General features: G+C 41.9%; 2 protein-coding genes across 2 annotated transcripts in view; both read right to left on the reverse strand.

Annotated features, from left to right (window-relative positions):
- Positions 1–566: 566 nt before the first annotated feature.
- LOC308372430 (zinc-binding protein A33-like) lies at positions 567–4,298 on the reverse strand (the record flags this gene model as incomplete). Its single annotated transcript, XM_080847583.1, has 5 exons — positions 567–1,117; positions 2,132–2,250; positions 2,585–2,607; positions 2,740–2,970; positions 3,897–4,298. The coding sequence occupies 5 exons, from the start codon at positions 4,296–4,298 to the stop codon at positions 567–569; spliced, it is 1,326 nt and encodes a 441-aa protein (XP_080703709.1).
- A 360-nt stretch (positions 4,299–4,658) lies between these two features.
- rapsn (receptor-associated protein of the synapse, 43kD) overlaps positions 4,659–12,986 on the reverse strand; it is a 17,025-nt gene continuing 8,697 nt past the window's right edge. Inside the window, exons 4-8 of the mRNA XM_080847378.1 lie at positions 10,970–11,068; positions 10,559–10,681; positions 9,897–9,950; positions 8,697–8,896; positions 4,659–8,382 (exon numbers count right to left, since the gene is read on the reverse strand). Coding sequence (XP_080703504.1) covers positions 8,310–8,382; positions 8,697–8,896; positions 9,897–9,950; positions 10,559–10,681; positions 10,970–11,068 — 549 coding nt within the window. The 3' untranslated portion in view covers positions 4,659–8,309. The remainder of the gene's footprint in view (positions 8,383–8,696; positions 8,897–9,896; positions 9,951–10,558; positions 10,682–10,969; positions 11,069–12,986) is intronic.

The following is a 12,986-nucleotide window of genomic DNA, read 5'->3' on the forward strand; positions in this document are numbered from 1 at the left end:
TTATATTTTTGAGTGTTTATATATGATATGCACATTCTTAGCTCTCTGAAGGCAAAATGACAAGGGTATGAAGTTAGGCTTTTCCAAGCTCTTAAACAGAGGCGTTCTGTAAGAGAGAGTTCAGATTTGGTCTAACAAAAGTCTGAGGGCAAGCTGTTCCCCCACAGTTCAATGGCAGCAGAGCGGGACTGAAGTCTTGAGGATGCTGATTTGAAGGGGGATCAGGTTGTATTGGGGTTATCCACTGCCACTTCTGGCTGCACCACAGCGCGTTAGTGTGCATTTCCATTACAAGTTGAACTGCTCCAAACTAAGCTGAGATGGACGCTCAAGATGGACGCTCTCCTGTGCAGGACCAAGCCATGCCAGGTGTGCTGAATGACGTTGAAGTTAAGACTCAGTAGAGTGTGAAGTCTTCAGGTTTTTAGGGAGCTTGGATATAAGACTGTCAGCGAATCAGAACTGAAGACTTCACAGGGCAGGTTTTATGGGAGCTTGGATATACCTGTCAGCGAATCAGAACTGAAGTCTTCATGGGGGGGGGGGTTAAGGGGGTATGGGAACCATCAGTAGAGCAGGACTGAAGTCTTGAGGGGGGAGATTTTAAGGGGTATGGGACTGCTATTGCCCTCATTCATCCCCGGTGAGAAGAATGGAAAAATCATCTCGGTGAACTTTTCTTTGAACGTGTGCATAACCGAACCGTCGGCGGTGTTCAGGAACGTCACTTTGCCCCTGTCGCAGTCCAGCTCCACCGTGATCCTCTGAGGCTTCGTCCGCACGGTCAGACGAGTGCGGGGGGACGTCTGGGCCCAGTACGTGTTGCTGTTGCACAAGCCGATGACCCAGAAGCCCTCGGCGGGGTTCAGGAACACCGTGTCCTTCCTGTCGATGGACTCCCGGGCCACTCCGATGTACCAGCTGGTGCCGTCCCCCACGTCCACCTCCCAGGAGTGTTTCCCCGACGTGAAGCCGGCTACAGCGAGCACCGCCATGCGGCTGCTGCAGCGCTCGTGGTTGCTAGGCACCGGAGACTTTTTCCCATAATGCACGCTGGTGAGCTCGTCAGAGAGGATGAGGTTGGCCTGTGCTGTGTTGGGGTCCAGATACAAAGGACCTGGAAGGGAGAGATCAGTGGAGCCTGACTGTTATCATGTCACTTGTGAAATCATCCAGCACCTACTATCAAGAATCTTGATCTTTGATGATCTTTCCAATCTCTACATTTTTCTTTTCTAATCTCTAAATTCTAATCTCTTTCTAATCTTTGATGATATTTCTAATCTCAGTTTGACACCTTTTGCTCAGAGTCAATGTAATGCAATGACCCTTTTGATGCCAAGTGAAACTCACTCAGCACCTGGTACCATGTCTCTTTGAACTCTATATCTCTTCTCGGCTTTGGGTTTCCAGTCCTGCTTCTGTGTTCCCTCTGCCCTTCCAATCATCTCTATATCTCTGCTCTGAGTATGCTACACCTGATTAAAAGTCAGAGTATGCATACTCTGTTCAGCTGAGTATGCATACTGTGTTCAGCTAATTAAAGTCGGAGTATGCATACTGTGTTCAGCTAATTAAAGTCAGAGTATGCATACTGTGTTCAGCTAATTAAAGTCAGAGTATGCATACTGTGTTCACCTAATTAAAGTCAGAGTATGCATACTGTGTTCAGCTAATTAAAGTCAGATTATTCATACTGTGTTCAGCTGATTAAAGTCAGAGTATGCATACTGTGTTCAGCTAATTAAAGTCAGAGTCTGCATACTGTGTTCACCTAATTAAAGTCGGAGCATGCATACTGTGTTCAGCTGATCAAAGAGTTGCGCAGGTTCAGTCAGGTACAGAGAACATAGAGACACGAAGAACATACACAGGATGTGAATTCTGCAGTGGTAATTCGGTTGGGGGGTGACAGTGGCCTATAGGAGTTTAAAATATGTGGATTTAATTGAAAATCAAGCCATTTCTATGGACCTAATACTCAATTAATAGAACTGTGTTCAAAACTTTGGCGTCAACGCGTGTCAGAAGCTTTCAGTGGGCGTTGACCCGTTACAAACAAGTACATTCCAAACTACGGAATCTCTTGACGTGCGTCATTCACCGCCAGCGGGCGTTGGCCTTCACTCACAGTGATGAACCATGTCGGCCATCTTCTTCCAGACGTCGTACTTCAATGAGCCCAGGTACTGTGCTGAGTCTATCAGAGCTCCAGTGAGGACCTCAGGCTCCTGCATGGTGTACCTCAGCCTGGAAACCACAGAGGGGTATGAGATATTAACACATTCATTTCAGCCACTAGAGGGAGCTGTTTTCTACTCAGTTTCTTTGAAGACATTAGAGAAAATTAAGGCAGGGTGTAGAGTGCAATAAAAATGCACAGAGATCCACTAAAACTTAATGTTAAATGTATTGAAATAGCTGAGGGCTACACAGGTAGCCTAAACACTAATCTATCATGATTATAGTATGATTATAGTATTAACGTTTCAGAGAAGCAAGATGAGCTGAATCAGATGTAAACTACTTCTAGATATCGGCCTATTTTTGACCAAGATGGTGATGAATGTAGAGAGATTCTTACCTGCATATGGTTTTTGTGTAGTCCTTTGGTGCAATGTGTGATGGAGGCACATCAGGATATGGAAACAGATAAAGCCAATCATGAAAGTCCATATCACTGCAATAGCATATATACTGTATAGTGTTTTCATTTTATAGTGGTTAAAAGTGACATACTCTTAGAAACTGGATGTCACTGCCCTTCATCGTTTCGTTCACGTCTCTTATGATGGCGGACAGGTCCTCCACCTGCTCGGAGATATCCTCCAGCTTCTTCCTCATGCTCTCCGCCTTCGTCTCCTCCTCCTCTCTCAGTGTTTTCAGTTTAACGGCCTCTTCCTCCCTCAAGAAACTGTGCAGCTTCTCAAACTCCTCTTTTATCAGCTTCTCTGTCACGTCTGCCTGCGTCTGCAACAAAACAGATAGAACGTGACCCTGATTCATCATTTTTATTTGAAGATGTGGGGTTTGGTAATACAGTTGTGCAGAGAGGCTGTTTAAGTACTGCTTGTAGCTTATATAGTATTAATAATAATTCTACCAATGATTTACCTTAATGTAGGTCTCGGTCTCTCTCCAGTTGTCTCTCACTCTCTCAAGCATGCTGAGATGATTAGTCAGTGAGGTGTATCTGGGTGACATGGCAGCCTGACGAACACAGAGAAACTTGAAACAGGCATTTGAAAAGGTACAACACATAAAGATTTGAGACGTAACAGCATTTTCTGTGTCTGCTTCACAGACCTTTTATCAAGGTGAGTTCTGCTGAATTGTGGTTGTTAATTTAAAATTTAAAGACACTTATTAGTGGCAGAAATGACTGAGCACAGGCAGACTTTAGAGTCAAAATGGCAGGCTTTAGATCCAAAATGGAGGAGGTCCTGAGGTAAACAGAGAAATTTACTTTTGGATCACTAGGTTCGATGGCGGGGTAGGGAATGTTAAAAGAGTTAGTGAATATACAGATTCAAATCGCATATACAGTAGTTAAAATAGTCTGTGAAGAGCTGTATTAACATTATATTTCTCTTAAGTATAAAATGTATAATGAATGAAGGAATCCTATCGATAGTATTAAGTATCAATAGTAAAGGGATTCAATCAAATATATCAACATATGAATAAGGCCAAGGGTGCACCCTTACGTCTGAAATATGAGTACAGGTTCAGAATTAAGATTTCTATTATTCGTCTATATTTCTATTATTCTTCTTGATTTATTTCAAGAAGAATGTTTTTTTTGTAGCTTAGTCACAGCAAAATCTGTATCAGACTCAAGTATCCTACCTTGCCCTCAGTCACAGTACAATCTGTATCAGACTCAAGTGTCCTACCTTGCGATCCATAGCTGCATCTGCTACGGAGCAGCATTCGTGGTTTTTGTGTTCCCTCGACAGCTGACAGATGAGACAGATAGGCACTTCATCTCTCTGGCAGAAAAGCTTGAGTTTCTCGTTGTGCGCCGCACATTGCTCCTCTAGTCTACCCGCCGTGGCGGCGGCCTGCCACTGCTGGAAGTAGTCCGAGGCGATCTTCAGCGTCAGGTTGATGGGCGGCCTCTGACTGGCCTCCAGCCGATGACATATGGGACACTCGCGAGACTCCTTCCTGTCCCAGAGGTCCTGCAGGCAGGCCTTACAGGAGCTGTGGCCACACTGAAGGGTGACCGGGTACCTGAAGACCTCACAGCACAGGGGACAGATGAGGGCCTCCTTACCGAGAGGCAGACCTTCCATGGCTTTATCTCAAAAGATAGTTTTAGTGAAACTGGCTCCTGTGTCTGTGTGTGCGTGTGTGTCTGTGTGTGCGTGTGTGTGTGTCGGTATCTGTGTTCTTCTTGTCTATTTCTTGTGAAAGGGACTTGCAGAACTGGATGAACATGATTTACAGTCAGTGACAGCATAGTGACATCACTACTTCCTCATTCCTTGGCTTAAGGCCGAAAGCTTGCAGTGGCAGTCATGAAAAAAGGTACAATGAAAAAAAGAAAAAAATGAGACAACAACAAATGATATATGTCTTTGAATATTTTATTTATTCTAGAAAAAAAAGATTATGTACAAAGATGTTTTGTGCTCCCCATCCAACAGCCTCTCACAGATCGAGATTATTGTTATCATATGACACAAACAGATCCAGATTATTATGTTATCATAAAACAAAAACAGATCCAGATTATTATGTTATCATATGACACAAACAGCACTGAGAATGAGAGAGATGGAGAGATAACTAAGAGGTAGCTTTAACCAGTTAGTAGCTAGTGTACAACATATTACACATATTACAGTGAAATTTTTACTACAAAGTGATGGCAGATTAATGATCATTATTGGTACAACTGGTTTCCTGAAGAGGACAAAGGGAACAATTCAATTACATCGCAGGAAGGAAAGGTCACATTTTTCTGCGGAAGGAAGATCAGGGCTTACTGGCAGTTACAAGACAAGGTACGAGTGCGTTTAATCTATGAAAATAAGATAGAGACAGAGACAGAGAGAGGGAGAAAGAGAGAGGCAGCGAGAGAGAGAGAAAGAAAGAAAGAAAGAGAGAGCTGCATCAAAACTTATCCTATAACTCACAAACATTAGCCATTCAACAGGAGTAATTATGTATGTATATGACAATTGCAGATTTGGGAGGGTTACCTCATAAATCAAATAGGTCACAGACTACTGACTACCCTGTTCAAAATAAGTAGTAAGTGATGTACCTATTGTTCATTATTTTTATTCATCAAAGTAACGTAACGTATTACATTTGATTACTTGCGATTATATTTTGATTGGCAGAAGAGAGGTGCTGCAAATAAAAACATGAGAACCATTCAAAAACAACGCTCAAAAAACGTATGCTGCCAAATGAATGGAACCCGTCTACACGTTGAAAAGGTGTAAAGCAACAGAATGAATACAATATTCTATAAATAAGCTACAAAGCTTTTTACCAAAAATAATACATTCTGATGCAACCCCAACATTTGGATAAGTAACTAATTGAGAATGTTTATTCTTAGTAATTGTAACTGATTACTATTACATCTATTTTGTAATTTAATGGCATAACTCTGTTACATGTAACTAGTTACTCCCTAACAGTGGAAATTATTAGTCTGGGATTGCCCCAATGGCAGATTCATGCAAATTATTATTCACTTTCTTTCCATAATCTCGCATTAAAATGATAAGCATGACGAATGTATAAACTTTTATATGTTTTGACACTGAACCTTTTTATCATTTTAAAAATGTCTACTTCAACTTTTTTGGGTACAAAAACATGCTGTGTTTTTGGTGATATTTGTTAGTTACACTAATATCACAATTAACGTGTGTTCATTGTTGACATTTTATTTTGATATATTCCTAAACCAATATTCCAAACAATGGGTTCTGGGTATATGACTGCAGCTTTGTTCTTTTTCATGTAATGGTCAATTCAGTTGAGATTTTGTAGTTTTTTTCCTTCTCAACCTCCCCTACACGCTTCTTATGTTAAATCTTGTGTCCATATTTAACAAATCCCAAACCACCCAAACATTTCAATCATATAGAAGAATATATTACAGTAGCTTTATATGTGGATAGGAAAAATGGCAAGCTTGTCAATTCAAATTGGTCAGATTTAAGAATAGACCTGTCACACATTCATTACAATATTACAATATAACACTATAATTAATTCGTGAATACATTAAGCACTTATTGGCTTTAACACGCAATCTATATCTTACCCCAATTTAATTAATCTATATGCATGACTGAATACAAAGATCCATTGGGAAACATGCTACCAGTTACCTAAGTAAGGACTCCATTACAGTTAGGATCATTCATTGAAATGAACACGTGAGTAACAGAGAGACTTCTGTTACCCACATCTATGGCCTTAAGAGTCGGGAGACAGAGCTGTTCAGAACTCAACGCTGCAGAGGTCCAAGAGTCGATCCCTGGGAACTTAAATGGATGTGTGGTTCAACTGTATGGGATGTATAACTTAAATGGATGTGTGGTTTAACTGTATGGGATGTATAACTTAAATGGATGTGTGGTTTAACTGTATGGGATGTATAACTTAAATGGATGTGTGGTTCAACTGTATGGGATGTATAACTTAAATGGATGTGTGGTTCAACTGTATGGGATGTATAACTTAAATGGATGTGTGGTTCAACTGTATGGGATGCATAACTTAAATGGATGTGTGGTTCAACTGTATGGGATGCATAACTTAAATGGATGTGTGGTTCAACTGTATGGGATGCATAACTTAAATGGATGTGTGGTTCAACTGTATGGGATGCATAACTTAAATGGATGTGTGGTTCAACTGTATGGGATGCATAACTTAAATGGATGTGTGGTTCAACTGTATGGGATGTATAACTTAAATGGATGTGTGGTTCAACTGTATGGGATGTATAACTTAAATGGATGTGTGGTTCAACTGAATGGGATGTATAACTTAAATGGATGTGTGGTTTAACTGTATGGGATGTTTACGTAGGCAAGAAGCTTTTTGACAATGTATTGGAAAGGCACTTCCACACAGACAGAGAGTTAGAGGGGAAAAGAGATCAAAGTAATGGGGATGTATTTTAATAACGTGTGGGGGGTACATTTTCTGTGGTATTCTGCTCTGCGTTCGGCTATAATTAAAATGGCAGTGTCTTTCTGCAAGATAAAAAGGGCAACTGAAAACTCTCTGTTTGTTTGGAATACGTTTATATTCAACCTTAGGCCTAAATAAAGTCACTGTATCTGCACCCAACAAACAAAATGGGGTCTTTTTGGAATACATTAATATTCTTGCATTAAACTTGTTCATCACCAAGACAGGAGCATATTAATACAACCTATACTGTATATGTCAGCACCACAAATTGTGTAGCTCAGGGATTATTACAGTTGGGTCAAAGAGTGGGTTAAGTATGAATAAACTAAACATGACTAACAGAGGTCATCTCATACCAATATTACAATATGAGAGGGGAGATCAGCACAGAGAACATAAAAAATGGTCACTATGCGGTTATAGAGGGTTTCTCTTGGCCAAATATGGCCGATTGCAGCCTACCCCGTCGTAGAGAATGCCACTGGTAATTTGAACTGAACACAGCCGAGTTTGAGATGCTGATAGTTTACCTTCCCCTCAGTGCGTCACATGATCATGTACAGTTCTTGAGCTTCAGTCGTTAGCCGGTCGAGAGCGTCACTGTCAGTGAAACTACTCTTTCACCAGTTGAGGTTCAGCCGATAACCGGACGAGAGCGTCACCGTCAGTGTAACTACTCTTTCACCAGCCGAGGCTCAGAAAAGAAGAGAACTGAAGCTCCACTGAGGTAAGAGGGAAAGGCTTGACAGGTCGCTTCACTGCTATCTGTTCCAGCAGCCAAGCTCAGCAATCCTCCACAGCAAGAACTCCCAACTCGTTCTGGGGTGCCCAGCGCGCACGCTACCCCTGGAGGCACCTGCTGGTACTGCAGAGGAGTTCACATTGCTTTCAGCGGAGGGACAACATGGAGCGTTGTGTGTGTTTGTGGGTTGAACATCAAGTAAACAATGTTAGTTGAAGGAGTTCAATCACAGAATCCACAGAAATAATTCCTGGTTGTTGTGGTGCCCGTGGAGGAAAAGTATGACAACATCCCTCTGTGAAGTCTCTCCTGAAGGCTGATCTGGAGTCATTTCTGGAGAGAGGAAGTCCCCGTATGTCTCTCACTCCAAGACAGGACTCCCTACGTGTCCTCAGACAAAGCCAGGCTTCATGGACGAACTGCGACACCGTGGGCAACCTTTAGTTCCGTTTGACTCTATGCACCTTGGTAAAACAAAAAGAGACAAGTTAGTCACTGGTGTAATCCCCAAGTGTATAATTTAGAATAAAAAAAAAATACCTCATAATGCCTTTGATCTCATAAATGTGGGTAAATGAAAGTAGAGGGAATAGGCTTGGGTGTTACAAGCATGTAAAAGCTGCATTACAGAAAAACATTATACGAAATAATTACACGTATAATTACACGTGATGCCAGACTAGACCAGACCAGACTAGTCCAGCCCAGACCAGCAGACCAGACTAGTCCAGCCCAGAGCAGAGCAGACTAGTTGAGCCCAGAGTAGATGGACTCCTACCTGAGGTGGTAGATGTGGGAGCAGGGCAGAGACTGCAGCTGTTGGTTCTTCTCCCCGATGGACTCTCCGCACATCCCGCAGTAGAGCTCCAGCTCCTCCACACACTGCAGGAACTTCACCACCTGTTCCCGCAGCTCCGTCTGCTTCTCCTGGCTCCGGAAGATCCCCTCGCGCACCGAGTGCGTCTTCAGCGCGATCAGCTGGAGGGATTACACAATACAACCCAGACCTCAGATCAAATAAACATTCAATGAATTATAAATCAGATGCCATCACGCAGGGAGTGTGTCTTCAAGACAATCAGGAGATTACATAATGCAACTATAAAAATCCTCTGGAGAGATGAGATAATACAACATTAAGACTGGCCTAAAAACCTTTTTATTCAGAAAGGCATTTCCTACTTCTAAAAAAACCTTATAATTTTCTTAAACTGTGCTTTTGCTGAGAGCTGTTTTTTAGCACTCTGAGATTCTGCTTGAATGAAGACTGCTCAACAAATAAAATGAATTATTATTTATTATTAACATCAATAAATACACGTGAATGAATTATAAATGATGATATCCGATGCCCTCACGCTGGGAGAGATGAAATATTGATCAATAAGATTACATCAACGTCAATAAGAACACACATGTGACAGTGCCCACTCTCTCACTCCAACACAGCTGAGCCTACAAGCCCAGATCAGATGACTTCACGAGGTCACATGACTTACTGAGCGTCATTTGACATCAACCATATCGCAGCCCTTGTTACTATAATTTGTAACCAGCTGTTGAATTACACTTTGGTAGTTTACTCATACACTAGGACTAACAGGAGGTGCCTGGAGATCAGATCTAATTCCATTCAGGGCACAAGAATAGCCCTGTCTGGATTTTTTTTTAGTGTAGTGCCACCTAGCAACTTTCTCCGTAATAAAGCGATATTCCTACAGATTTTGTACATATGGGAATCTTACATACAAGTGGCCTTTGCTATGCCTAGATTAAAGCTAGAACTCTGTTGAAGGTCAAAGTTCAGATATAACACGCCTAACCAGTTTAGGGTACACTGGGCACTGTATAGTAGCATGGTGTCTAGAGTGATAAAAGGTGAAAATAACCTGAAAATAATCAACATACACTATTGCCATGGCAACTGCAGGTATGACAACTTAGTGGTTCAGAGGTGTAGTAAGATGTCTGACAGTACCTTATTTCCCATTGTTTCTGACAGCTCCTCTGCTCTCTGCAAAGAGTCCAGGGCCTGAGGAAAGATTACAGAAACATCAACATGGATCCATACACTGAACAAAAAAACATTTCTCAGCACTTTGGTGTTGAAGTGATGAACCAGGAACTGGCATTTAACCCTTCCAGCCCCAAGCTGCCCCATGGGTCAGTTGGTGGTATTTTATTGCCATACAAACATAAAACTAACACCCACAGCAACCATTTTTTACTACATTCCTTTTACTCTCATAGTTTTTATTGCTGAGGTGTTCTAGAATATAATCATGCATGCCACTTTTGCCTCATGGTTTTTAATTAGGTGAAATATACAAAAATATCAGGTATGGTAGACTACCTAATACAATCAAAACAAGAATGGGAGCCTTCAGAGAATGCAAACCTCCGCCTTGTGACCTTGACCTTTGACCTTGACATCTGAAAATCTAATCAATTATTGCCATTATATTAACCAATCTCCCCACAAAGTTTGATGGAAATCGGTGCATGTGTTTCAGCGTAATCCTGCTGACAAACAAACAAACAAACAAACAGACAAACATACAGGGGCGAAAACATAACCTCCTTGGCGGAGGTAAAAAGGCCTTGGTGTTGGAAGTGTTAAAAGACAAACGGTGTATCCACCTTGTCCAACTCCTTCTGCATCTCCCAGCACTTGGCCACGTTGAGGTAGATGGAGGCTTGACCAAGTCGGTTGCCGATCTCTATCATGATGCACATGGACGACTCGTATCTAGGCAACGCCCTCTGGAGGAGAAAACCATCCACATTAAACAGGGAGAAAGTATCCTGCATTTTCACCACGTCAAGAAATGGGAGCGAAAAATGCTGCATAGTAGTGTAGTTATCCTTTTACTAAATTAATGACAGATTCCATAAAGTTTGCAGAGTTTGACACACACTTTTAACACACATTGCTCCACAAGGCGGGGTGTTTAAAGTAAGACAATATTATAACACTGTTTCACTTTCCAAAGGTTACAGACCCCAGAGAGATACAACAGTGCTGCCCCACAAGAGTGTAACAGGACTTACATCCACGTCCTTCCTGCAGCGGTGGATATCAGCGAAGTTCAGCAAACACAGAGCCTGCAGCGGTCGATCCCCGTGCTGAAGGGCGATCTTCATCGACTCCTGAGAGGGGATCAGACACATTACATTTAGACATTTAGTCATTTAGCAGACGCTTTTATTACATTTAGACATTTAGTCATTTAGCAGACGCTTTTAAACCAAAGTGAGGGATCAGACACATTACATTTAGACATTTAGTCATTTAGCAGACGCTTTTATTACATTTAGACATTTAGTCATTTAGCAGACGCTTTTAATACATTTAGACATTTAGTCATTTAGCAGACGCTTTTAAACCAAAGCGACGTACACAGGACACAATTAGCCTTCGTGTGCCTTCACCACTCAGTCACAAACATTCAGCTTCATCTACCTTCACAGCTCAGTCACAAACATTGTGTTGATCAAGCTCATCAACATGAATTTCACCTCCTGAGAGGGGATCAGACACATTAGATTTAGATATTTAGTCATTTAGCAGACGCTTTTAGACCAAAGCGACGTACAAAGGACACATTTAGCTTCCTCTGCCTTCACAGATCAAGTCACAAACATTCAGCCTCATCTGCTGCCTTCACAACTCAGTCACAAACATTGTGTTGTTCAAGCTCATCAACATGGATTTTACACAAGTTTTTATTAAACAACAGGGTGATTTTTCATGCTATCGGCTAGAGCAAGAGGATATTGTTTGCTACCTTTTATGGCATTTCTAAAAATTCCCCAACAGAATGCCACACTTGCTGAGGCCCGAGCGTGGAAAATGTGTTAATCCCTCTAGTCACATGGTCGTGAAGAAGGAATGCTTCACTATGTTCTAGACAGAGCCACCTCTACATCACACACACATCACACACAAACACATGTACTCACACACACACACACACACACATCACACACAAACACATGTACTCACACACACACACACATGTACTCTCACACACACACACACACACATCACACACAAACACATGTACTCTCACACAAACACACACACAGACACGTGTACTCACACACACACACACACACACACACACCGAACAATCACATGTACTCACATAGGCCTACAATTACAGTCACCCGCATATACATGTACACAAATACACATGCTCCCATAAACACACACACACGCAATCACCCACGCCCATGCACACACAAACATGAAAAGTGCAGACAAAAAGTGGCTTGCATTTTCAGGTTTACAAAATTCTCACACATATTTTTCCAACCAGCATTCTCATTGTGAGCACCTATGATATAAAACCCTGTACAAATCTATGTTAATGGTATACCGGTCCTGGACTGTAGTGCACACAAGAATCACACAAGATTTTGATCAGGGCTTTAACGGAACCATTCTAGAACATTCACTTTACTGCAGGAAGGACGTGGATGTAGGTCCTGTTTCTTTAACGGAACCATTCTAGAACATTCACTTTACTGCAGGAAGGACGTGGATGTAAGTCCTGTTTCTTTAACGGAACCATCTAGAACATTCACTTTACTGCAGGAAGGACGTGGATGTAGGTCCTGTTTCTTTAACGGAACCATCTAGAACATTCACTTTACTGCAGGAAGGACGTGGATGGAAGTCCTGTTTCTGCTCTTATGGGACAGCACTGTTGTGTCTCTCTTCCTCATCTTAGTTTTACGAAAGACTGCAGCTGGGTTTGGGAGTCTTTCCTACAAAAAGCAGTGATGCTGTGATTGAACTACAATTTTCTTTTATGAATCTGTAGCCAATCACACATACATGCACACACACACACACAAATACTGTAGCCAATCACACATACATGCACACACACACACACACACACACACACACACACACACACACACACACACACACAAATACTGTAGCCTATCACACAAACATGCACACACACGTATAGACACACTGGCCTATGGTTCACTACAGCGGTCACTCACTCACACAAACATGTCTACCCACGTGCAGAACACACACACACACCCA

Source organism: Sprattus sprattus, assembly GCF_963457725.1.
Source record: "Sprattus sprattus genome assembly, chromosome: 11".
Taxonomy (NCBI): Eukaryota; Metazoa; Chordata; class Actinopteri; order Clupeiformes; family Clupeidae; genus Sprattus; species Sprattus sprattus.